Genomic DNA, 27,363 nt, shown 5'->3' on the forward strand with positions numbered 1-27,363 from the left:
AGAGATAATTTCTGAGTGCTACAGCTGTGACAGGCACCGGGGAGGAGGGAGGGCAATGTGAATGTCAGCAGCCCTACATGCCAAGAACAGATGCATACTGGTAAGTAGCATATTCCGTTCGAGGCATGTGGGCTGCTGAATTCACATCTTATGCATAGAATGTATAGCAGTCTCCTCCTAGCGGCGGTTGACCGTGCCAGCTGCAGCAGTTTGAAAAAGAGTTTTGAGTACAGCCTGTCCTACAGCTGCTTGCTGTTTGGAGTGTACATCTACGCAGTAGTGTTTGGTAAATGTGTGTATGGTAGTCCATGTGGCTGCCTTACATATGTCTTCTAGAGGAATGTTTCCTAGGAAAGCCATGGATGCCCCTAACTTGCGTGTTGAATGTGCTCTTGGGGGAACTGTTAATGTGCGTTCAGCTTTTTGATAACAGATTTGTATGCACTTAACAATCCATCTGGCTATACCTGATTTGGAAATGGGGTTGCCTTTGTGCTGTGGTGAAAAGGCAACAAACAGTTGTTTAGTCTTTCTGAAAAGTTTTGTCCTGTCTATATAGTACAGGAGAGCTCTCTTAACGTCTAGGGTATGTAGAGCTCGTTCTGCCACGGAATCTGGATTAGGGAAGAATACTGGCAGTTCTATAGCTTGATTGATGTGAAACTGGGGCACCACCTTTGGCATAAATTTAGGGTTAGTTCGCAGCACTACCCTATTAGCGTGAATTTGTATGAATGGCTCCTGAATAGTTAGGGCTTGCAGCTCACTAACTCTTCGGAGTGATGTAATCGCTACTAGGAAAGCTACTTTCCACGTTAGGAATTGTATCTCACAGGAGTGTAGAGGTTCAAAAGGTGGTCCCATCAGTCTGGTAAGAACAACGTTGAGGTTCCAGACAGGTGAAGGTGGGTGTCGTGGAGGAATGATTTGTTGAGTCCCTCCAGGAAAGCTTTAATAGCAGGTACCCTGAAGAGGGAAAGGTGCTGCCTGTTTTGAAGATAAGCTGCCACCGCAGCTAAATGTATACGAATGGAGCTGTAAGCCAGATTGCATCTATGTAAATGTAGGAGGTAACATATGATGTTCTGAGTAGATGCATCTAACGGATTTATGTCATTATTTTTACAATAGATGACAAATCGTTTCCACTTCGCCGCATAGCATGCCCTGGTTGTAGGCCTCCTTGCCTCTTTGATAATATTCATACAGTCGGGAGGCAAGTTTAGGTAACCAAACTCTATGACCTCAGGAGCCAGATCGCAAGGTTCAACAGTTGCGGATCTGGGTGCTGAATGTCGCCATGGCTCTGCGTTAAAAGACTAGGTGTTAATCGCAGCCTTTGATGAGGAACCACGGAAAGTTCTAGGAACGTGGTGTACCATGGTTGCCGCGCCCATGTTAGAGCAACTAGGATTAGTGTCATTGAGTGTTGTCGCAGTTTGCGTGCCACTAGTGGTATGAGCGGGGCTGGGGGAAAAGCGTACGCAAACCTGCCTGACCAGTTCATCCATATCGCATTGCCCTGATATTGCGGATGTGGAAACCTGGCGGCGAAGCTTTGGCATTTTGCGTTTTCCCTTGTGGCGAACAGGTCTATTTCTGGTTGACTCCACCGCTGGAAGTACGGCTGCAGCACTGAGGGGTGTATCTCCCACTTGTGCATCTGGTGGCTGTGTCTGCTGAGCCGATCCACCATCTGGTTGTCCTTGCCTGGGAGGTGTTCCGCCATGAGGAAGATGTTTCTTTGAATGGCCCACTTCCACATGCTTTGCGCTAGATGGGACAACTGTGGAGAGTGTGTCCCTCCCTGCTTCAGTATGTAGTACATGGCAGTCATGTTGTCCATACGGATTAACACGACTTTGTTGCACAAGTGTACCTTGAAAGCTTTCAGCGCCATAAAGATTGCCATCAGTTCCAGCAGGTTGATGTGCATCTGCTTCTGCTGTGTCGTCCATAGTCCCTGCACTCTGTAATGGAGGAGATGCGCTCCCCATCCCAGGAGAGATGCGTCCGTCATCAGCACTATTTGTGGTACAGGCTCTTGGAACGGTCGTCCCCTGCAAAGGTTTTGTGGGTTCCACCAATGCAGAGAGCTGTATGCGCGACCGGTCACCAACACTAGGTCTTTCAATTGTCCTTGAGCCTGGTTCCACTAACGTGCTAAGCACTCCTGTAACGGACGCATGTGTAGTCTCGCGTGAGGGACTATGAAGATGCAGGAGGCCATCATGCCTATCAACTGCATAAACACCCGTGCTGTAAGCGAGTGTTGTGGTCTGAATTTCTGAATGAGCAACAGAATGCTGTTGATTCTGGCTGAGTTTGGCTGCGCCTTTGCCGCCAGAGTGTCTATTGAGGCACCCAGGTACTGTTGCACATGGGCGGGCTGAAGATGGGATTTTGGGTAGTTTAATGAGAATCCGAGGCTGTGTAGGAGGTGAATAGTGCGGGACACGTGGCTGGCACATTGCTGGGCTGACTTTGCTTGGATGAGCCAGTCGGCCAGATAGGGGTAGACGTGAATATGGTTTCTTCGCAAGTGCACAGCCACTGTCGCTAGGCACTTGGTAAACACCCTGGGGGCTGTTGTCACCCCGAAAGGCAGTACTTTGAACTGGTAGTGCTGATTTTTGATGGTAAACCGGAGATACTTCCTGTGTGCTGGATGTATTGGTATGTGGAAATACGCATCCTTTAGGTCTAGGGTTGCGAGGAAGTCTCCCTGACTGAGTAATGGTAGAACTTGCTGTAAAGTGAGCATGTGAAAGTGTTCTGACAAGATGTATTGGTTTAGGGGCCTGAGGTCTAGTATAGGCCTGAGAGACCCGTCCTTTTTGGGGATTAAGAAGTACAGAGAGTACACCCCTGTGCCCTGTTCCTGAATAGGGACGAGTTCTATGGCCCCTTTTTGCAGCATGCTGACAACTTCTTGCTGCAATAAGTCTATGTACTCTGCGGCCATAGGTCGGTGTTTTGGGGGTATGTTGGGTGGAGTGGATGTTAGCTCTAGACAATAACCATACTGAATGAGTTGTTTTACCCACCTGTCTGTGGTAATGCTTTCCCAGACTGGCAGGAACTGTTGTAATCTGCCCCCGACCGGTGTTATATGGTCCGGGGGCAGCGACAAGGCGTCACTGTTTAGTGTTGGCGGAGGATCTGGTGTTGTTATTCCCTCGTCCTCTGCCTTTACTGCTGTTGCCACGGTATCCACCTCTGCTTGTTTTATTATAGGGGGTTTGCGTGTTCCCTTTATTGTATTGAGTCTGCTGCGATGCCTGTCCTCTGGAAGCTCCTCTGTTATTGGAGCGACGAAAGGAACCACCTCTGAATTGTTGTGACTGCAAGGCCCCCATAGATTTGGCTGTCTCTGTGTCCTTTTTAATCTTTTCTAAGATGGAGTCCACATCAGGACCAAATAAAAAATCAGGGTTTACAGGCTGATTTAATAAAGTGGTTTGAATCTCCGGTTTGAACCCGGAGATACGCAACCAAGCATGCCTTCTGAGCATGACGCTTGTGTTGATGGCTCTGGCTGCAGTGTCTGCTACGTTTAGCGCACACTTAATGGAAGCGTTGGATATGAGTTTCCCTTCCTGTATCAGTGTTTCTGCTCCTTCCTTGTAGGCATCAGGAAAATGTTGTAGCAGTTGCTCTAATGTGTCATAATGTGCCCTATCGTATCTGGCTAATAGGGCCTGTGTGTTGGAAATTCTCCAGATGTTAGCTGCTTGTGCAGCCACCCTCTTCCCAGAAGCTTCTAACACTTTAGACTCTTTGTCTGGAGGAGGAGCATCACCAGTAGTTTGGGAGTTGGCATGTTTACGAGCATTGGATACCACCAAAGAGTCCAACAGCAACTGTCCCTTAATGTATGTAGGGTCTACAGGCGCCGGTCTGTATTTTCATTCAATTCGGGGATTAACAACCCTTGCTCTGGTGGTCTCCTTAAAAATGTCTGCTGCGTGTTTGAGGACACCCTTTAACATTGGCAATGTTTTAACTGATTTCTCTGAAGTGGAGAAAGTGTCAAACAAGAAATCCTCCTCAATTGGGTCAGCATGCATGTCCACATCATGATTATGTGCTGCCCTCTCTATTAGTGCGCAAAACGCCGCTGTATCCTCTGTTGGCGAAGTTTTTACAGGATAAGAAGGAGTATCAGGGATAGGTTGTGACTCCCCCTGGTCAGTAGTGTCTGTCCAGGCTTGAGCCTGGTCATCTTGATCATTGTCCGCAGGATAACTATATTGTTCTTCATAGTCATACCCTAGCTCCTCAGTAGAGCGTGTGGGTGAGTATGCATAAGTGTCTTGGCCATGGTACTGCACACTTTCAAAAAGGACAGGTGATGTGGAAGAGTCCCTTTTCTTTTTTAGTGGAATTTTATAAGATTTCAGAGGATTTTCCGACCTGATCTTTCTTTAATAGATACTAAGTGTACCAGTGTCGGCGTCGATATGGAGCTTAGACTGTTCATCATAGGAGGGCTCCTGATACACGACGCTCGCTTCTTGAGGATGACTCCTCTTCCCAAGTGACACAGTCTTGGACTGTTCGATCCCTTTTTTTGGATCCGTCGCCTTAGGCCGTGCTGTTGGGGGCAGTCCGAATTTTATCGGCCGCTTTGGGGCCGGCGTCGATATGGGACCGACGGACTTTGCTTTGTCATCGTGTTTTTTGCCCTGCGTCGACTTTGGTGCTTGCGTCGGAGGTGCGCTCCTTTTTATCGATTCGACTTGCGCCTTTGGTTTTTGGCTCGAGGGCTTTGACAAGCTGCTGTTTCTCGACTCGGTGTCTCGGTTCGAGGGCCTTTTGAGATTCGAGTCCCTTGTTTGTGTCGCTGTCCGTTGACGCCGACCTCGTCGGTTCGACGTATTTGGCTTTAGCGATGGACTTCAGCGCACCAATCTTCGGATCGACACCCTTTGTGGTTGACCTTTCAGTGTCGTCGACACTTTTTTTCGACGTCGATTCCGATGTATTTGCACTCTTCGATCCAATGGCTGTCTTTAGCAGTTTCGGTTTCGTTTTAGCCTCGATACCTTTCGGTTTCACTTTCAGTTGGGCGACCGATGGCTCGTGTGAGATATTCTTAGCCGGGCCGAGATGCGGGGCTATAGAATGCTTGTTATGATCTTGGCTAAGGCCTTTCGGCGATGCCTCGACCTGAGCCTTGGAAAGTTTAAGAGTGTCTTGTTTGGGCCCAGTACCCACTGCTGGGTCTGGTTCATCACTCGAGTCGTCATCGACGTTTTCATCTTCAACGACGTGCTCTTCGTCGGCTTCATAGTAGTTGGAGTCCTGCTCCGAACCTGGATCCGACGTCTGTTCTGGATCCTCAGTCTCGACGACCTCATCGTCGTTTTCGTCGAAGATATTCACCGGGTCGGGCGCTGGCTTCGTCATCGTTTGTCGTGCTGCACGTCGGAGCCTAAGCGTCTTCTTCGACTGGAACCGAGCACAAGCTAGACAGTTGTCCTCGTTGTGGTCTGGTGATAAGCACTTGTTGCACACCGGGTGTACATCGATGTGCGGGTATTTTGAGTTACAAAGGGGGCATCGTTTGAACGGGCTCCGTTCCATCGACGATCGGGCCTCTGGTGTCGAAAAGGCCACGCGGCTCTCTTCGACGTCCTGCTTTGAAAAGAAACTGGAACAAGAATTCGGCACCGATCGAAAGAACAATACCGACGACCCCGAAGGCCTTTTGGCCTTGTAGAAAAGTTCCCGAACTGGAGTAAAGAAAAGTACATCCGAACCCAATGGCGGAAAAAAACTATCTGAGGATGGAGAGGATGCCCATGCGCACTGTAATCCAGGGGAGGAGCCACCTATCTCGTGATACTTCGAAGACTCTTCCAGGACAACAATGTGCAATCATCTGGACCCAACACTAGGCGGCGATCTATGCATAAGATGTGAATTCAGCAGCCCACATGCCTCGAACATATCTTCCCACAGATTTCTCACCTTACGAAGGAGTCCAAAAGCAATATTGTATGGGAGATGCAATTGAGTAATGGCAGCTAGCCAAGGAAATCATGCAGCACAGTCCTGGAAAAGCATCAGTCAATCTCTGCTTGGGCAATGCAGCAGATGTCTACCACCGGGACACCTCTTGTGAGAGGTGTGGAAGCAGCCACGGCCCTATTGGAATACGTTCAAATGGCATCCTATGGGTTTTTCTTAGCCAAGGCTTAGAAGAGCTTGACACACACATATGAAATTGTCTTACAAAATTGTCTTTTCATCATCCTGCCCTTCTTGGCTCCTGAAAAATTAACACGGAACTGTTAAGTGCAGTCAGGGCAATCAGAGTCTGCCCACCTGTGGTCCAGTTGATGCAGTCACTGTTCCTCTTTGGTGGGTTAGGGAGAAGGGAAGAAAAATGCAAGAGTGATGGACTAGCCCATGCTAAGAGCAGATACCAACTTAGGAAGAAACATCAGGGAGGAATGAAGAACCAATGCTTTTGAATAGAATAATGTCAATGGTGGACAACCTGAAAGGGCCTTAAAATGTTCTGATCCAATGAGCTGAAGTCAAGAAAACAGCTTTAAGAATGAGGAGCTGAACCATGCAACTGTGCATCAGCTCAACTGGGAAAGTCACGAGGAAAATCAACAGAAGATTCAAATCTCACTGAGAGACAATAAACCGACAGGGAGGAAACAAATACAGTAAACCTCCCATAGAATGTACCACCAGTGGTGACTTAAACAAAAAAACCTGGTCAGGGAGATACATGAAAGCTCCAAGCATAGCTAAATAACCTTTCACAGTAACCACTGCTAGATCTTGATGGACAAGTGACAGTACCAAATACGCAACATCTGACATGAAAGACTGAAAGGGGTTCAGGCATTCCAAATTGCACCACAGAACAATTAATTCAAGTGACATCGTGGAGGGTCTCCTGGCAGCCAAGATGACAAACTGTCAATTAAAATGGTAAGCAAAAGGACCCAAGATAGCACTGCTAAAAGTCCACATGTGCATCCACCTTTATTGTGGAGAGGGGTGGAAAACCTTATCATCCTGCTGGAAGAGCAGGAAGAAGGGGCCGAAAGCCAATCAGCATACCAAATCCTCCTCGTCTAAATCTGGGGGGATCCAATCATATCCAATGAACTTGAGACGGGTGCAGGATTGGTGGAAACGTGTCAGACAGGCCCCTCGACCAAATAAATGTGAAAGCATCCTTCAAGGATGAGTGGGAAGTGTGTTACAAAACTGAGGATGCTTCCTGTTCTGTGCTTTGGCAGAAAGATCTTACATGGACACCAGTATCTGGAGATGATGATGCCCACCACTTTGGGATGACATTCCCATACTTCGCTTTCTGAGTAAAGGAGATTTAAGACATCTGCTCTTATGTGGAGGGGCCTGCAAGGTGTGCTGGTCCTGGGAAAATTCCACCACCACTTACCAATCACCTCCTATCATAGGGTCCATTACCCTTTACCGCCCTGTCTGGTAATGCAATGGAGTGGAAGTGTTGTCAGACAGAACCTGAATATAGCTCCTCAAATGGAAGAAAGAAAGGCTGTGAGAGAATGAGCATCAAAGTAAAACAAAATAAAAAACAAACAAATCAAAGCAAAAACAATCTATTTGGAAAAACACAACATATATAGTAGTCCCTATGGCTACGTTGGAATAACTGACCCAAATGGAGCTCTCCAGGACAACACTATGGGGACATCTCCCAACATTCTAATGCAAAGCTGAAGGAACGACTGGCCAGCTGTGGTCCAACACGACACCATATATAACCCCTTTCTTATAACATAAATAAAATCTTAAAACATACAATTTTTACCAATATGTATTTGCAAAGAACCTGGTGGGAGGGTGCTGCAACTTGGAACTCATTTGACGCCCTGGAATTGCACTTATGTTGCTTATTACTAGTATCACCAGCACCCCTAAGACAACCACTTCGCTTCAACTGATCATCCATTGGATGTTCCTTGGTACGATCGATATAGAAACTAAATGCTCTTTTAGGATCTAAACAATGAAGTCTCTCTTCCTCTTTAGAGGAATGAGGTGGAACAAAGAATGTTGGAAGGGTGGTAGCATGACCAACGTGAAAAGGAGTCACTACTTTGGGCAGAAATTAACCCTGGGTCTTTGGAACCACCTTGTTATGAAAGAAAGTCTATTAGAGCAGATGTGAGGCTACGGTGTCACCTATACAGCCTTATGATGGCTGGCATCCTTCTTGTATGGTCGCACCTTTCAGATCCTACAGAAGCCTTTCTGTTCTACAGTGGTGCCTTTGACACAGGGGGTTCCACAGGGCTCCTCGTTGAGCCCTTCCTTATTTAACGTGTACAATCACTCCCTGTCAGACATAATCATGCGGTATGGCTTTGAAATAATATCACATGCAGATGATACCCAGCTGATTTTTACCTTGTCACAGAACTCTGCTACTGTGGCTAACTCTTTGAGGGCTTGCCCTCAGAGAGGTCTTAGTGGATGGACATCTACTGCAGGAAATTCAATGCAGGTAATACTGAGGTACTTATCCTCGGCAGGCAGCCCTCGATATGCTCCCTCGCCTTGTGGCTGGAGTCTCTGGGTCCCATCCCACAGCCTAAACCCAAGTTTAAAAATGTTGCTTTTCTGTTCAACATCAAACTCACTTATGAGAGCCAAATCACTGCCTTAACAGGCAAGTGTTGGTCATTATTACATTTCTAAAGAGTTGCATTGATCTTTTGTCTGTCTCGGACCAGAAGACAGTGGTGTCTCGGCTGGATTAATGCAGCATTTTTTTCCTGGGAGCCTCTCAGGCTAAGATTAAGAGACTCCAGCGGGTGCAAAACTCTGCGGCTCATCTTTTGCTCAACCTCTAAGTGTGCATTTATGGGTTTGGCACTTCATAAACTGCATTGGCTCCTTGTGCAGAAGCGCCTCTCTATCAAAGCCCTTTGCTTTTGTTATAGGATTCATAGGAAAACTGGGGCGACTTACCTGTATCCTCTTCTTACTTCTTATTCTCCTAGGAGGTGCCTCAGGTCTTCAAAAGGAACTGCTGGTGCAGGTTCCCAGATTCAAGAAAGCTCGATCTGGAGGAAGATCCTTCAGTTTCTTGGGTCTAAACTTGGAACTCCCTTCCGTTGCAGCTGAAGCAATCCCTGTCAGAACCTCAGTTTCGGAAAAGTCTGAAGCCTTGGCTTTTTAGATAGGCTTTCTCTGTCTGCTATCTCTAGGTGTTTCTGACTTTTAGCACTGGTACACTCCTTATTGGGGTAGCTATGCACTTTAAAAAACTCAATTCATACAAACAAAATCCTAAAGTTCGCTCTCATGTCTAGTTTATTTAATGGTGAAGAGAAAGACCATCTTTAAGGTCAGAAGTCTCAAGGGACAATTGGGCAGCAGCTCAAAAGGGGTGCACATCCATTTCCAAAGTCTGGTGTACACTGATTTTGTGGAGGGATGCCTTGCAGCCAAGATGACCTCAATGATCTCAACTTGCAGGTCGAAGGAGGTCAGCTGTTGCTGCTCAATCTCCAAGCAAAGTGTGCAGACCTGGGTGCAACACCCTGGCCTGCTGATACGACCAGAGATCCTAACAAAGCAGCAGCTTAATTGGAAGAGAGATGCTTATGCCCAGGAGTTCTAGGTACGACACATTCCTGGCCCTATCTGGTGCTACTAGGATCACTTGGGCCATGTTGATCTTGGTCTTCAGAAATTGGGGCAGGAGTGGCAGAGGATGGAAGCCATACAGGTCTCCACTATAGATAGATGTTGTCTCTGAGGGGGGCGTGGCTTCGGCGCTAAGCGGAATGGCTGCCTGGTGAAGGAGCTCCGCTAGCCGATTCTTTCATCCTGTGATCCCATCCTGTTATAGAGCCCCCATCCGCGACTAAAACACTGCGCAGCACCGGCCCTCCTGGTGGGGGTCGAGCTGATCGTCAAACGGCAGGAATAGTGGCCAAATCGGGAAGAAACTGTCGCTGCAGTGAAGGAGGAGGCCCGAGGAAAATGGCGGCGGTATAGTGGTAACGGCCGAACCCAGAGCCGACTTCCCCTGGAGTGAGATGACTGTTCCCTGAGTTCAGTAGCGGTGAACCGGGGGGAAGAGGAGTGCTGCGCTGACTTTTTCGGACGAGGAAGACTGCTGTGACAACTGCGCTGCACTCGCCTCGCACAGCGGAGGATCCCTAACCGATAGCTGCGGAGGTGGAATACGAGGCAGGGCGCGGCTTATGAGGAATACGGCTCCCTCGCTATGAGGTTCTGAAAAGGCGCTGAGTCACCACTGACCGAAAACGAGTACGGGGCTCGGCTGGAAGGTGAGGTCGTCGGAGCCCGGCAGTGGTGAGTGAGGCAGCTGCGTGGTCCGGGGCTGGACTGCTGGGCGGTGTCGCAGGCGCCGGGCGCCAATTTACTTGGGCGCGGTGCGGAGCTGGCAACGGGCGGTAGGGGCCATAGGCTCCTGGTTGCTCTCTCTGGGACCTGGGGAGAGCTAGGGGTTCTCTCTCGGGAGCTGTGGGGCTCTCACTACGGGCGCCGAGATCAACCCTAACTCGTTTATCGGGTCGGGGGGGGGTCTGGGTGGCTGTAGGGGGCTACCGGGTGACCGGGGGTCGCTGGCCTGACAGGAGGGTACATAGAGAGGAAGACGGCGCTGCTCTTTGCCTGGGCTCCGGGGCCGGCTGACTGGGGGGCCCCAGAATACTCGAGCTTCGCGCTGCTGCGGGAAGAGGCTCTGGACTGCACACTGTGGGCCTGAACGCAACTCGCGAACGCGACCCTCCCGCGCTCGGCGGCGACCTTGCTCACGCGGCATTGGAGTCAAGGCGGGGGGAAAAGACAGCCTCGTCCGCAACTAGTAGCACCTGAACTGGGATCCATACGTGGGGGCACTCCGGGCACGATTCCGAAAGGAAGCCTACCATGGGGAAGACGGAACCGCGGCAAGCTAAACTGCAATTTGAAAATAAACGCTGCACACGTGCAGCTGATGGCACGGGTGATGGTGGGAACCTGGGTTGGGAGGACGATGTGGCTGATGATACACAAACTATACTATTAGAACTCAGAGCTGGTATGAAAACTATCGACGGTAAGATAGACGCTCTAGCCGCTGCGCTGGATGTGGTTAAGAAAAAGGTCGAGAAACACGAACACAGATTGGATATTCTTGAAAATCGAGTCTCGGACACTCATGATGCGCAGGCTGAATCCAGAACACAGATCCTGCAGATGGAAAAAATATTAGCGGTCATCAGCGCCAAAAATGAAGATTTAGAAGCGCGCTCTCGGCGCAACAACCTGCGCATAGTAGGCCTATCGGAGACCACACCCATATCCAAAATGGAGAAGTTCGTGGAGGAGCTGTTGCGTGAACTGTTTGGGCCGGCCTTATCAGCCGTAATGATAGTGCAGAGAGCACACAGATCTCTGGGCCCCAGACCAAAACCAGGGGCGCCACCGCGCCCTATAATAGCGCGCCTCTTGAACTATACAGACAGAGATGTGGTGTTGCGTAAGGCCCGGGCCAAAGAACCAGTGGTGTACAAAGGCGACAGGCTGTCGTTCTTCCCAGATTACACTCCAGGAGTACAGGCGGCGAGGAAGGATTTCGTGTCGGTGAAACGACTGCTGCGGGAGGCCTCAGTGCCGTATTCCATGTTCTACCCAGCCAAGCTCAAGATAACACATGAGGAACAGGCGCACTTCTTTACAGATGCAAAATCTGCGTTGAAATTTACAAGGCATATCTGCAAGGGCGGAAAGATGGCTCAATCACATGACAAGACGCATGGAGAATCTGGACTGGATGATGCGGACTAAGTGAATGAGACCTAAGCCTGATCTGGCTGAACAAGTGCATGGACAGGAGAGAACTGAACGGGAGGAAGGATGAGACGTAGCTACTCTGATCTGCCCAGAATCAGGAGAGGATGCATTACAATGCACAGCTTAAGTACATCGATGGACAGATTGATAAACTGAAAGGGCCACTATGATCAGGGCCTGCTTGAAAAGGCGGGTGGGGGAGACCAATTTGATAGACAATCGGCAACCACATTACGATGTGGGGGTTCGCTGCTGGCCCACTTCCCCCTGCGGGTGTTCCCCGATTGAAGGATTGCATGGAGCTACGGGGTTTTGTTTGGGAGGGTGAAGGGACTGCATCTCGACCTGATTGGGAGGTTGGAGTGGGTGGAGGGTGGGAGGGACGGGCAAGGGGTTTAAGGTGTGTTACATGTTTTTTTGTTTTTTTTTTGTTTCACCAAACGTGCACTTCGATACACTTGGAAGTTGGCTGGATGAATGTAGGCCCGAGCTGGCATGAGAGGCACCCTTACTGGGGTTACCAACGTAGAGTTAAGTGCTATTACACGACGAGATATGGTGGATGCATGTAAGTTGTTGACCTGGAATGTCAGAGGTTTGAACTCTCCGAAAAAAGTTAGGCAGGTACTGATGTATTTGGATAGACATGCAGTCCACATAGCTCTATTACAGGAGACACATCTCGCTAAGCGCACAGAGGGGGGAGTGGCTAGCAAGTGGGCGAGCTTTAGATTATCGGCCTCGTACTCGGCGTATGCCAGAGGGGTCATGATCCTGATAAAAAGAGGAGTGGATTTTCAGCCCCTGAACACGTATGCGGACGTGGACGGAAGATGTGTGATGGTATGTGGCAAACTGGAGGAAAGAGTGATCACTATTGTCAATATGTATGGACCTATTACAGATGATGAGACATATGTCCAGAAAATGAGTGGGGTGTTGTGAGAATGGCCCGAGGTCCCGGTCTTCCTGGGCGGGGATCTCAATACTTATTTGGATGCGGAGCTAGACAAGTCCAACCCCTTGACACACCGCACACCCAAAGTGGCCCAGGCGTTTAGGTGTGTGATGGAGGAATTCGGAATGATTGATGCATGGCGGGTCCATAACCCACAGGTGAGAGCGGGAACGCATGCTACACCAGCCCACGGAAGCTGGTCCAGATTGGACTATTGGTAAGTGGGGGAAGATGTAATGGACTGGGCAAGGGAGGTTCAACCGCTAGCGCGCACACTGTCAGACCATAATCCCATCACACTGGAAGTAATATTCCCCTCACTGCGCCGCCCCCGTTCACGTGGCGTTTACGCTCTGAAGCCCTGCTGGACCCGGTATATGAGTCCACGATCAGAAACGCCATTACGCAATTTTTCCAACTGAACAAGGGTTCTGTAGCAGAGGCCGCCACCCTATGGGAGGCCTTCAAAGTTACTATACGAGGGGTCTGCATGAGCACGGCGGCAGGCATATTGCGAGATATACGCACACAACTAGAAAATAGGGAGACGATGTTGCGCGAGCTAGAGCGTCAATACGAGGCGAACCCCAAAACGGATACACTGGCTGAGTTACAGAGGGTACTAGGGGAATTTGAGGAACTGGCTGCCACAGAAGTGAAATACCTGTTGCGTAGACACACGGCTCGCAGATATGGGGAGGGGGGCAGACCAGGGCGAAACCTGGCGCTTCGAATCAAGACACGACTGGAACAGCCGAGAATAGACAGGATAGTGGATGGCCGGGGGGTGAGCAGTTTGAACAGGGAGCCGTGCTGGAGCAATTTCGTATATTTTATGCAGAATTGTATGAGTCCCGGGGGTCAGTGTCGGTGGCAGACATGGTGCATACTTGGAGAACGTGGCATGTGCCTGGTTATCTGACGCTCATCGTGAATACCTGTGCCTGCCAATAGACGAACATGATGTGAAGGCCGCAATTGCAGCCTTAGCTAACGGAAAGGCACCCGGTCCAGATGGACTGACTGTGGAGTTTTACAAAAAATATGCGGACCTCCTAGCGCCCCACCTCCTCGAAATGTATGCAGAGGCACATGAGTCTGGTGTTTTTTATTTCTTAAAATTATTTTTTTTTAAAAGAAGAAAAAAAATAGATGTTGTCTCTGAACGACAGCTGCTTTTGAAACTCCAAGCACAGAAGTGCTGACAATACGCATTCTTGGTAGTGGCGAAAAGATCTCTTCATTGCAGGAAGGCGGCTCTTGCCACCACTGGGTGCAATTCCCATTAATAATCTACAAGACGCCTTTGGTTGAGTTTGTCTGCCATGGCCTCTAAAAATCCCTCTAGGTGCTTCATCACCAGCAAAATCCCATGGCGGTCCAGCCATTTCCAGTGGTGCAGGCCTCCTGTTGGAGGGCCCAGGACTACACCCCACCTTGCTTTCTGCATTACCACATTGGTGGGGTTGTCATCACACCTGCATGCATCCTTCTGTGTTGGTGGGCAGGAAGGCCTTCAAAGCCAAGCAAACTGCCCTCAACTCCAACAAACTGATACGGAGTCGAGCCTCCGCCGGAAACTTGAAGCCTCTGATCTCCATCTCTCACAGAGGGCATCCTCCAACCCTGCAGTGAATCATTAGTGACCACCTTTGGCTCTGGATGGAGTAAGGAGAGGGGCTTGCTAGTGACCCAATTGCGGTCTAATGCCTACCACTGCAGATCTTTTGTACTCTCCTCCAAAATACAGACACAATCCAACAGATTTTCCTGATGTTGTGCCCACTGTGATTTGAGGTGCCACTGCAGAGCCTGCATGTGCTCCCTGCCATTTGTTACCAGCAGGATGCAGGAGACCAAGAATCCTAGCACAATCAAAGCTATCCCTGTATCATAGCCTGAATGGCCTGCACTCCCCATTCCAGGGGAAGGCACAAAACTGTACTTTATCCAGAATGTCTCCAAAGAAAGGGAGTGTCTGTGAAGGAGTAAGGTGTGACTTCGACAAGTTGATAGGGAACGCCAACGATGTGTGAAAGTTCACTGTAGTCTGGAGGTGGTTGACAGTAGGGGAAGAATGTGCGCTGAACATCTGAAGGCATGCTGCAACCACCATCATCACTTTCCTGAACACCTACAGGCCACTGGTAAAGCCAAAGGGGAGTACTGCAAATTGACTATGCTGCTGGTCCACCATAAATCTTGAGTAGTGCCAATGGGCCTTCAGGACGAAGGATGCAAAAATAAGCGTCCTGCAGGTCCAACACCACCATCTAGTCTCAAGGATATAGTGCAGACAGGACCCAGACTAGAGTGAGCATCTTCAATTTATTCTTCCTCAGGAAGGCGTTGGGATAGCGAAAATCTAAAATAGGATGTGGGCCTTCATTGGCTCACGGAATAGCAGGAGTAACACCCATTTAATACTTCCGTTATCGAGTACATCTTTTGCATTTTCTGTAGCTTTTGAACTTTAAAGGACTTCAGCCTATCACTTGTGTAAAATACATTAGAAAAAATAAAGCAAATAAAGTTCATAACTGTATGACCAACTAATGCACCTAACAAGCCTTTACTGACATCTGTGCAAGAAAAAGCTAAATGGAGGCATCAGATGCAGCTGTGCCATGTAGGCATTTACACCTGCTCAGTCGCTCTCCCTGGAGCAGTGACACCATGAAAACAGTATTTAGAAATACAGAGATAACGATAGGCAGAACGAAGAATATTTATATGAACGTACGTATTTTGAGGGCACTAGTCTGTAAGCTTGCTGACAATTTATTTCTGAGAAGATTCAAAGATGCATATAAATCACACACTGTAATACTGATATATTCTCAGTGTGAAACTCTGTCCAAAAACACAAACTGGTCTAAAACATCTGTAGAACAAAGTATAAAATAATGTAGGTACAGGATGATATTCCAAAATGAGGCAACAATACACAACAGCTACCTAAAAAGAGCAAAACTAAAAGCCCAAGATGTCGCACAATTAATCTCAGTCAATGATAGCAGCTCTAAAAATCGTACCTGATATTTTAATATATCCACATTGTAATATGATGCAGAAGGATTCTGTTCTGATATTTTCTTGAGGTAGGTTGTGACAGCTTGCATGTTCATCCAAAAGTCTTTTGTGTCAGAGTCACTTTGCGATGGATCACTAAACAATAAAGGATTTAAAACAATTTAAAAGGCTACTTATGCCTGCTAGTACATACATTCTCTTAGATTATTCTTCAACGGATAACCATTCATTAGTCATACTCAAAACATTCAGGTGCCTGGGATGCAATCATTTTTATAATAACAATCAGGATGTGTAAATGGTATATCATGATGAGGCTCCTTACTGCGCATCCTCCCATTTATTATCATCATGCCTCCCAACGTCTGGAACACAGGTTTTACCTTACATTTATTTTTAAGCCTCTTTTGAGCCAGGTTTGTAGTAGTGTTTCTTGGAAAACATATGAGTTCAAGTGGGTGCAACAGTATGCATTCCCTTGGACAGAGCACAGGGGTAGCCCGGGGATCAGGCACTTGACTGAGGGGTCGAGGAGGAGTAACTGACTGAAGGACTGGTATCTTGCTTAGTGTGGCCGGGTAAGGTACAGACTGAGAGGGTCATAGTGTTTAAGTGAAAATATGCAGTTATGTTATGTGTATTTGTAACGTACACTGAAAAACCAAAGGAAATGATGGACGGAGCGTTGACAATACAAGCACTCACCCCCAGTCAACCGATCTGGGTTTAATCCATCACCGTTCTTTAGCCCACTCTGCCACCCCAGTTCAGACATGGCCATATGCAAATCAGTCTGACCCTGTGCCTCATGAAAACAGTCCAGCCCAAACTGCCAAGCCATGCCTTCTCTGGACCGGAAACAAGCTACCGAGGACCGGTTTCTGGCATTTCAGCTGTCTTCAGCCCGGCTTGCTTGAATCCAGTGGTAAAGTGAGCAAGGGACTCATGTCTGAGCATACCCTGCCAACTTATGGCGAACAAAGAAAAACCAAAGGAAATGAAGGACTGAGCGTTGACAATACAAGTACTCACCCCCAGTCAACTGATCTGGGTTTAATCCATCACGGTTCTTTAGCCCACTCTGCCACCCCAGTTCAGACATGGCCATATGCAAATCAGTCTGACCCTGTGCCTCATGGGACCAGTCCAGCCCAAACTGCCAAGCCATGCCTTCCCTGGACCGGAAACAAGCTACCGAGGACCAGTTTCTGGCATTTCAGCCGTCTTCATCCCAGCTTGCTTGAATCCAGTGTCAAAGTGAGCAAGGGACTCACGTCTGAGCATACCCTGCAAACTTATGGCGAACAAAGAAAAACCAAAGGAAATGATGGACGGAGCGTTGACAATACAAGCACTCACCCCCAGTCAACTGATCTGGGTTTAATCCATCACCGTTCTTTAGCCCACTCTGCCACCCCAGTTCAGACATGGCCATATGCAAATCAGTCTGACCCTGTGCCTCATGGGAACAGTTCAGCCCGAACTGCCAAGCCATGCCTTCCCTGGACCGCAAACTAGCTACCGAGGACCGGTTTCTGGCATTTCAGCCGTCTTCAGCCCGGCTTGCTTGAATCCAGTGGCAAAGTGAGCAAGGGACTCACGTCTGAGCATACCCTGCCAACTTATGGCAAACAAAGAAAAACCAAAGGAAATGATGGACGGAGCGTTGACAGTACAAGCACTCACCCCCAATCAACTGATCTGGGTTTAATCCATCACCGTTCTTTAGCCCACTCTGCCACCTCAGTTCAGACATGGCCATATGCAAATCAGTCTGACCCTGTGCCTCATGGGAACAGTTCAACCCGAACTGCCAAGCCATGCCTTCCCTGGACCGGAAACAAGCCACCGAGGACCGGTTTTTGGCATTTCAGCCGTCTTCAGCCCGGCATGCTTGAATCCAGTTTTTTTAAATTTTATTTTTTTATTTGTAACGTACACTATCATATCACCCACAAGGATATTCTCTCACTGAGAAGGTATGTATGCCTAGCCCTGCCTATGGTATTTAATTGAAAAGCCAGGTCCTAAGCTTTTTGCTGAATTCAAGACAAGAGGACGAGGCTCTGGTGTGGAGTGGGATCTTGTTTCATGCTTTAGGAGCAATGTAAGAGAACACCCGTCCTCCAGATCTGGTTCTGTGTATGTGGTTGGATGAGTGCGAGTAGGAGACCTGTGGAGCGGAGTTGTCTGGTTGAAGAGGAGATGTGACTTTTCAGATAGGTGGGACCCAAGAAGGGCAGGGCCTTGAATATGTGTGAGGAGTTTGAACTTGGGAGCTCCACTGAGGTGTGGTGTGATGTGGTTTCAGTGTGGGAGTTTGAGGATGAGTCTGGCGGCCGAGTTTTGGATGGTTTATAGTGTTCTGATGAGTTGCATAGTGAATCTGGCTTAGAGGGTGTTCCTGTAGTCTAACTTGCTGGTGCATAGGGCACGAATGAGGGTTTTTCAAGCGCTGCTTCACAGTTGGTTGAAGATCTTCTTTAGCATCTCCAGAGTGAGGATGCAGCGTTGGCTTGTGCGGTCATGTGCAGTTTGCTGTTGATGATTCTGAGATTCCAGACGCAGGAGATGGATGTTAGTCCAAGTTTGGTCGGCCACTAGTTGGAGAATCATGGGGAGGTGTTCATGCCGAAGAGCACTACTTCTGTCTTGTTGGTGTTGAGCTTGAGACAGCTGATTTCCTTCAGTTAGTGACTTAAGTCATGCAGGCTGTGTGCTTGTTTCTTGTGTTGGGGCCTTGTCCGAGAAGGAGAGGATGATTTGCAAGGCGTATTGGAGGATGTTGATGTCGTGTGCGCGAATGACACAGACCACAGGGATCACACAGGAGTTGAGAAATCTGTGGGGAAGGAGGCAAGATGGCGGACACGGCTGTGTCCGAGTGAGGTAGGTTACGAGTGCTCTCCGTTACCCGCCCCCTGCGCCCCTGGATGCCTATGAAGAAATGCGAAAGTGAATGCTGAACAGTGTAAAGCACAGGTTAAACTACCCGGAATGCTGAGGCTGCTGTCATTTTTATATCGACAAAAACGCAGACATAGATTGTACTTTACCTTTCACTGGGTCTGTCATCTTGGTTGAATAGCGGCTGATTCCGGGCGTCAAGAGGAGAGAGCTGCGGCGGCCGATCAGCAGTGTCAGCCACGGGGCTCTATCGATAACCCGGGCTGGAGCAGGATAATAGTGATAGGTCCAAAGAACGTCAACTCCAATGCTGTTTCGAAGGGCCCGAAGACTCGTGCAGGGGCTGCTGCAACAGTACCCGTGTCTGCTCAAGTCAGCAGTCATGTAGCTCCGGTGCAAGGTGCTGGCTTGGGGGATATTGATATGTTCGAACTTTCTGGCTGCGTGCAGCAAGACACGACTCTCACTCCAGGAGCCTTGCGCTCTGTGGATATGGCAGGCTCCAAGGTAACAATTCCCGGTATTTTCAAGAAAAAACTGCCACGTAAAAATAAAATGCCGGGTGTAGAGCAAACTATTGCAGTGGGAGCCTTGCATAGCAATAACACTCCTGGCATATTAAGTGCTGCACCAAATACATTGGTGTTAAGTTTGGGCGCACCCTCTCTGTTTAACAAGCAGAACTCTGTGGGGGAAATGAGGAGAAGTGAGTCGCGCAATACTTTAGTCCCAGATGATTTAGTGCTTACTGGAGAGAATGCCGCTCCTCCCCAATTACTGGATATTCAAACTAGTTTACTAAGTGCTCCATCTTCAGTTGTGGCAAGTGAGGGCTCTGTTGAACTGCTTGCAAGGGACTGCGATCTGTAGCGACACACTTACTGGAGAAGGGATCATTGAGGCGGATTCTGGCTATTCAGGTGAAAAATTCTATTCTATGTCTGATGCGTCCAATATCTCAGAGGTTGAGAGCGCTGATGGTGACTGGGCTGATAGAAGCTTGACTAGCTCCGCTCCCCTTGATGAAGACGAGAACAGATTGTTACTTCCGGGGGAAAAAAGTACGGTGCGGAAAGCACAAGAGACAAAACAACCGCCCGATGCATTGTCTAGGGGTGTAATGATGGATGACCTATTTTGGATCATTCTCTTTTGCCACAACTTGAGGGGATGAGCGGAACTAGAGGGGGTCCTGGTGATAGCTATGGTGAAATAGAGAATGATATTACTCTGGGCACTATATATCAGGCTATTATGTTACACCGTGAGGAGACAAAAACAGAAGGCCTGCGGATGCAGTTCGTAAGTTACAGAACACGGTGCGACGTGTTGTTAAGTCCTGCACGGAGTTGTCAGTGAGGATTGGAGAAGCTGAGGGTAGAATTTCCTCAATGGAGGACGAAATTGTTCAACAGAAAGCGGATGTATCTTCCATTCATTCTCTTCAAGACGACATAAATTGGAAATGAACGGACTTAGAAAACATGTCAAGGAGGAACAATTTGCATGTATTGGGCGTTCCTGAAGGATCAGAAGAGAAAGACATTCGTCAATTCATAATTGATCTGTTTGTAGAAGCCTTTCCTGAATTGAGTGGAAGCGGGAGCTTGAGCTCCAAAGGGTTCACAGTTTCCTTTCCACCTGTGGGGTGGTGCTAGGGGGGCAGAGGTTAAACCCAGAAAAACATTGATATGTTTGAATAGTTTTTTACTCCGTGATCGCCTATACGACTTAGCGCGGCCAGACCGCAAGAGGAGAGCGAAGGGGTGTGAGTTTTTTGTGCGCCCAGATTATTGCCAAGCTACTGTTCAGCAGAGGTGGCATTTGCGCCAACTAATTCCGCTGTTTCAAGCAAAAGGGGCACATGCCTATTTATTAAATCCTTCTAACCTTAAAATTATTTATAAGGATAAAACTTCCTTTTTTAATTCCGAGATTGCTGCAAAGGATTTCTTGGGCACAATTTAGTGAGAAACAGGCAATAGGTGTACGGTAGAAAGCTTCTTTCTCTTACTTTGTTTTCTTCGACCAGGTGATGGGGGGGTCAGGGGGAGCACTCAACCCTTTCTCTCCATCACCAATAGGGACTACTCAGTCCTTTAGCCTCATTTGGGTGGGTGTATGGGAAGGGGGTTTGGGGTAGCAAGTGGGAGGGGGGTGGTTGGGGTGGTGGTGGGGGGTGGCGGGCAAGGAATGGAATGTTGGGGTGTTTGCATTTAAATGGTAGTAAGGTGTGGGTGAATAAACTTATCACAAAAGTATCTTTTTTTTAAATTTGTAGTACCAAGTAGTCTGTTGGGATGGCAATGGCGGAGTTTTGCAGCTATGATAAAACAATTTTTATTCAAGCATGGGTAAATTCTCTGTCTGCTCTTGGTACATATGCGGTTTGAACGATAGGAAAAAAAGAGGAATAATGGCTCAGATTCTTAAAACAATGAGGGTGGAATTGTTGTGTGTTCAGGAAACACATATTGCATGGAATAATAGGGGGTGGTTAAGAGATTTGTGCTTGGAACTTGTGGGCTGTATACGTCAAGGGTCGACCACGAGAGGGGTTACTATTTTGAAAAAATTTGGGTTGGGGGGGGTGTAAGCGTGTTAAAGCAGACCCTTATGGTCGGTGGGTAATCACTGAGCTGAGGATAGATGGTCTTGTGGTGACTATTTGTTCACTTTATGGTCCCAACTTTGATGATCCAGATATTCTGAATGACCGTAGTATTGAGCTTGCTGCCTTGCCATCTCCTCTAATCCTATGTGGGGATTTTAACCTTCACATAGGAGGAAATGGTGACATATCGGGTAACTATCTGTATGATGGGAAAAAAAATAAAGTTTTCAAAGCTACCAGGGTTCTACTTAAGGATTTTGGACTAGTAGATGTGTGGAGGTTGAAAGGATCGGGCGCCCCAGGGAATACCTTTTACTCTGCACCCCATCGAAAGCATGTACGGCTAGACTATTTTTTTATAACGGCAGAGCTGTCAACTAATGCTAGGACGGATATCCAACCTAAAATAATCTCTGACTACAAACCGATTATATTAGAAGTAGAAATCATGTATAGATCTCCTATAAGACCCTGGATATTCAAGCGTAAATTATTAGCTGATCCTGATTACTGTGAACAAATGTCCAAGTGGATAGTTGATTTTTTTGAAGATAATTGTAGGTCTGCTCCAGTGCATACGGTATGGGATGCTTTCAAGTCAGGAGTACGGGGAGAGACCTTAAGTTATTCCATCAATAAACAATGCAGATTAAGGGTAGAATTTTCGGATGAGATGAATAGACTACGGCTCCTAGAAATTAACTTTATGCAGGCAGTCAGCAATGGTCAGGACTGTGAACAAATCTCGAGGGATCTGGTTGTTCAGAAAATGAGGTTGTATCAAAACTTCGCTACCAAGTTAGCTGCTCAAATGGAAATATTTAGGTCTGAGTTATATGAGGTGGGGGAGAACTCTGGTCGATTATTAGCCAAAAGGCTACAACCAAAAGAGGTGGCTAAGAGGATTAATTCCATCGAGGATGAGCAGAGACAAATCCATGCTAAGCCTGCTGAAGTGTTAAAGGTTTTCGGTAAATTTTATAGTCAATTGTATACAAATGAGGATATCCTGGGAACTGAAGGGAAAGTAGCAGAGTTCTGTGGGGCTATTCCGATTTCTAAATTGACTGCTGATCAAAAGGAAGAACTAGACGCTGACATTATCTGGGAGGAAGTAAAGGCAGCAATAATGTCATTGGCTGTCGGTAAGGCGGTGGGACCGGATGGGATTCCACCTGAATTCTTTAGAACTTTTCGGCCGGTCTTGAAAGAACAAATGCTGGTGATCTTTTTGGCCGCACAAAGGGGAAATGCCCCATTGTCTTGGCGGAAATCTACCATTACGGTAGTTTTAAAAAAAATTAAACCCCCCCCCGTCACCATCATCTTATAGACCTATTTAGTTAATCAATGCCGATAGTAAAATATATTCTAACATTTTAGCAGTACATCTATCGAGGATTATTTCAACATTGGTCTTGCAATTTCAGCATGGGTTTATCCCTGGCCGTGATACTGATGATCATGTTCAGAGTTTGATAGCTCTATGGATTGGTCAGAAGCCACAAAGACCACAATTGGAATCACCCTGTTGGATGCCGAGAAGGCATTCGACAGGGTGTCCTGGCCATATATGTGGGAGGCTTTACGGTTGAAGGGCTTTGGACCGGGGATGCTTCAAGCGTTGAAGTCATTATATCAGTCCCCAGTCGCCTGTACACGGATAGCAGGCAGAGAATCGGGTTTGTTTACAATCAGTCGCGGCACACAACAAGGATGCCTGTGTTCGCCTTTATTTATTGCCTTATATATTGATATTTTTTGTCTAAATTAAACCAATCCATTGGTATTAAACCAGTTAAGTTGTGTGATATTGAGTATAGAGCTCTGGCATACGCGGATGATATTTTCATCATTACCAGTGATTTGGCTTCCGCATTGCCAGCAATTGATGGATTGGCATCAAAGTTTGGGCTTTTTCGGGGTATAAATTAAATTTATCCAAGACACAGATCATATGTATTGGTGTATTGGGCTCCCAGTCGGGTCCGCTGGGCCCGAAGGCGCCGCGGAACCCGACGGAGGAGAGAGCGACCTCATGGCCATGAAGAAGGCGTCGATCTCCTCCGGGGTCGCGTTCTGCCTAGGGGCTGGCGGGTATGGAGCAGGCCGCGACGCATGCGGCTCCGGCGGAGCCGCGTGGGCGGTGTCACCCGAACCCCCAGCAGCGTCGCACGAGTGTCGGGGGGAGTCAGAAGAGCGATGTCGCCTCTTCGACTTCTTGTGCCTCTTACCTGAGGACTTGGAGCCCGACGAGCGGTGTCGACTCGCCGAGCTGTGATGACTCCGGCCCCGCGACCGGTCCCTCGACCTCCTTCCGGACCGGGACCCCGAGCAGCGCGTGGCCGACTGCCGGACCTCGAGGCGCTTGCGGGACCGCTCCCACCTAGCCTTCGACATCAAGGCCCGGCAGTCGGGGCACGACTTGTCATCGTGGTCGGGCCCCAGGCAATGTCGGCACCGGCGGTGGGGGTCTGGAACGGACATCAGTAGGTTGCAGTCGGCACAGGGCTTGAACCCGGGCATCCCTACCGGCACCGATGGAGTCGTAGACTCGAAACTGATCCAAGAAGGATCGAAAAAGCTTAGTCAAAAAGTGACTAAAAGGTACCACTTTCTCCGGACCTGCGCTTGCTGGAGCGGAAAAAAGAAGAACTGACGTCAGCACGCGAGGGCGGCGTCTAAGTACTCCGACGACGTCATTCCGGCGCCAACTACGCCGACGACGGACGTTGAGCCGCAGACGACGCCTACCGACGCGCAGGGGTACTGCTACGCAAAATTTTCCGGATCCAGTCTGACGCCTGGGGATATTCTAAGGTAAGGAATCTAATACTAACCTGTTTCTTTCAGATATTGAGTTATTAATATCAAGCTACATGGTTTACATTAATGTAATATTGTTTAGTTAAAAAAAAAATATATTATCTGTGTATATATATCCCATGTGATCAAGGCCTCAGGAAGGCTGAAACGCGTCATGGCGGGCGTGCAAAGCAGTTAATAAACTCACCTTGCACTCTCAACTGGGTCTGTTCTCGTCCGATTCCTGAGATTTGGGGTTGTTGGGAATATATATATATATATTCTATTCCCAATAACTTTGGCGCCGATTGGCGAAACTTTCAAAACTCGTCGCCCGCTCCAGTCCGCTCCTCTCCTATCTTGAAAGTTTCGGGGTGTTTCGGCAAGCGGGGGCTGAGAAAAAAGGGGGTCCCAAAACGTGTTTTCCCCATGCAATTTTCCATAGGAAACTTTAGCCGCGGCTAAAGCCCGAACTGCTGAACGGAATTACACTAAATTTGGCAAAAAGGTAGCCCTTGGTTCAGTAGAACCGAGGCACAAGAAAATAAAAAAACAAACGTGAAAAACAAGAAAAGGCGGCAGGGTAGAAACACCCTGACCCCCTAGGCCTGCTTAGGAGGTCCAACAAGGACCACCAGGGCCCCAAAAAAAAAATTGTCCGCAAAGAAAATGAAGCGCGAACTACCGCGCTATGTTAATATTTAGCCCCCGGGTGGGCCAAATCCCGGGGGAATCTTTGTATTGTAATGGGGGGCCCAAAGGGGCTCCCCAGCCCCGGGGACCGCCCCCCCCGGGGCTTTTAAAACATATTTGCGGGGAGGGCTCACCCCCCCAGCCCCGGGGACCGCCACTCCCCAGGAATTTTGAATTAAATGTGTGGGGGGCTAAAAGGCCCTCCAAAGCCCCGGGACCGCTACCCCCGGGGCTTATCTAAAATATTTGTGGGGGGCTCACGACCTCCCCGCAGCCCCGGGGACCGCCACCCCAGGGGTTTGTTTTAAAAATGTTATGGGGGGCCTCAAAGGTCCCCCCAGAGACCACCACCCCGAGGCTTTGTGAAATTATTCTGCGGGAGGCACACGCCCCCCCCCGCTGCCCCAGGGACCGCCACTCTCCAGAGCTTCTTTTTAAAAAGAAAAAAAATACATGTGGGGGGGGGGCTAGAGCCCCCCCCAGACACCCCGGGGACCGCTACCTCCCCGGGGAACTAAGTATTTAAACTTGGGGGTCCGTTACGATCACGACACCTATGACAGACGCGGAGCCGCAAAACGCCACCTTCCGACGCGCAGGGGTACTGCTGCCGAAAATTTTCTGGATCCAGTCTGACGCCTGGGGGTAATAAGGTAAGGAATCTATCACTAACGAGTCTCTTTCAGATTGTGCTTTTTAATGTTTTTAGTTGTTTAATGTTAGATATATATATATATATATGTATGTGTGTATTTCTTTTACATAACAAAATAGAAAAAAACAATATAAAATACATATATATATATATAATATTAGGTGTTTTTTTATAGATACGTATAATATAAACATACACAAGTTTTATGCATTTATGTTTACATGAGTATATATTTATTTATAATATTCAGGGGCTTATTACGATGTCGGTTGGAGTTGCCTCCGACCAACACCGTCTCGGAACCGATCGACCTAAGGTCAGTTCTGACCACCTGATTATGATGCGACCCAACACTGTTCGGTCGGATTCCTACTGTTCTCTATGGGAGCTCGTGTCACGGCCGTAAACCAGCCATAATACAGGATCCCATAGAGAAATGGGGGCGTTGTAAACTCTGCACTCTGTGGCAGGCACCCCATGGGTGAAAGGTTTTACAGGGGGTACCCTAGGGACCCCTCAACCACAGACCATAGAGGCAAGGAGGCCCTGCTTGGGGCCCCAAAGTCGCTTTCAGACACTCTTTCCATGTCGGAAACGATGGCACGGAAAGGCTGTGGGAAATCAACATGGTAATCCCGACGGCAGAAACGCCGTCCATAGGGGATTACGGTGCAGTTCCAATGGCTGGAAGATCCCTTGAGCCGGTCGGGAATGAGTCGGAATGACCGGCCAGTTTACATTCCAATCGCCGACATTGTAACTGGTCTGACCGCAAACCGACGAATCGATTGGAAAGCCTCCAACCGACATCGTAATTGGCCCCTAAATGTTACTTTAATGTATGTGATCTACATTATATTACACTTATTTATTAAAACGTTAAAATTGTACTAGGTTAAACTATATATTTATTGAAAAACTATTTTGATATTTTTTTTTTTTGTTTTTTTTAAACCTTTATTGTACAGAAGGCGCGCACAGATACGGGCCTACAACCCACCGGGCCGGCCACCACAATAAAGAAACATACGAGGCAATACAGGAGAGACAACAGGATTTCTAAATAGCTCATATGAAAGGCAAAGGCAACAAGTCTTTGAGTCGCCATCACGGACAGGATAAAAGTAGGTTAATTTTATAATAGAAAAAAGGGTGTCACAGGATAATGTCAATCTGTAAAGTCCAGAGGGCCGTGGTGGGCCGTGAGCAAGCCGAAGTCTCGAATACAGGAAAAGACCAACAAAACAATACATTTTGGCAAAGGCAGAACGTGAGTCCCACATCAAGAACAATCACAATCGCTGCTCAGCACCCACCCACCACTATCAGGGCACATAATAATAAAACAGCAAAAAATAAGTTTACAAAACTAAAAGCCCTCCGTTACAACAACCCAAGGGAGGAAAAGAAAATGGGGTGGGGAAAAGGAAAAAAGGGGAGGAAGAGGACATCAAAAAAAGGGGAGGGGGAAAGTGAGGGCGCAGAGTCAGTGCACGCCCCCCACGGCTAACAAAGCACCCAACACTAATCCGGCACATGGAACTAGTGGCAACAGGAGAAATGAATGCGTAGTAAACCGTGACAGCAGACATACCAAAAGGGCCATGCCAGCACAAACACCCCGGGGGGCTACGTGCCGACACCGCGCCTCGAAATTAGGGAATACATAAGAGCCATAGAACCAAAAAGAGGAACAGGGAAAGATACAATAAACAGACCCCCCCACCACCCCGCACAGCCCACCCTGCACCCCTGCAGAAGGCTATGGCCTACCCCCCAGCAGCGTGCCTGTCGCCCTAATTAGAACCCGAAATATAGAGAAATATAAGAAAGAAAGAAACACGTAGATTAAAAAAGGGGGGGGGA

At 48.2% G+C, this 27,363-nt stretch overlaps 1 protein-coding gene across 2 annotated transcripts in view; it reads right to left on the reverse strand.

Annotated features, from left to right (window-relative positions):
- The window catches only part of FCHO2 (FCH and mu domain containing endocytic adaptor 2), a 1,197,262-nt gene that overhangs the window by 153,566 nt on the left and 1,016,333 nt on the right, over positions 1-27,363 (reverse strand). For both annotated transcript variants that reach the window (XM_078675272.1, XM_078675273.1), the window contains exon 20: positions 15,826-15,958. In XM_078675272.1, coding sequence (XP_078531398.1) covers positions 15,826-15,958 — 133 coding nt within the window. The remainder of the gene's footprint in view (positions 1-15,825; positions 15,959-27,363) is intronic.

The sequence above is a fragment of the Lissotriton helveticus genome, chromosome 2_1 (genome assembly GCF_964261635.1).
Source record: "Lissotriton helveticus chromosome 2_1, aLisHel1.1, whole genome shotgun sequence".
Lineage (NCBI taxonomy): Eukaryota > Metazoa > Chordata > Amphibia > Caudata > Salamandridae > Lissotriton > Lissotriton helveticus.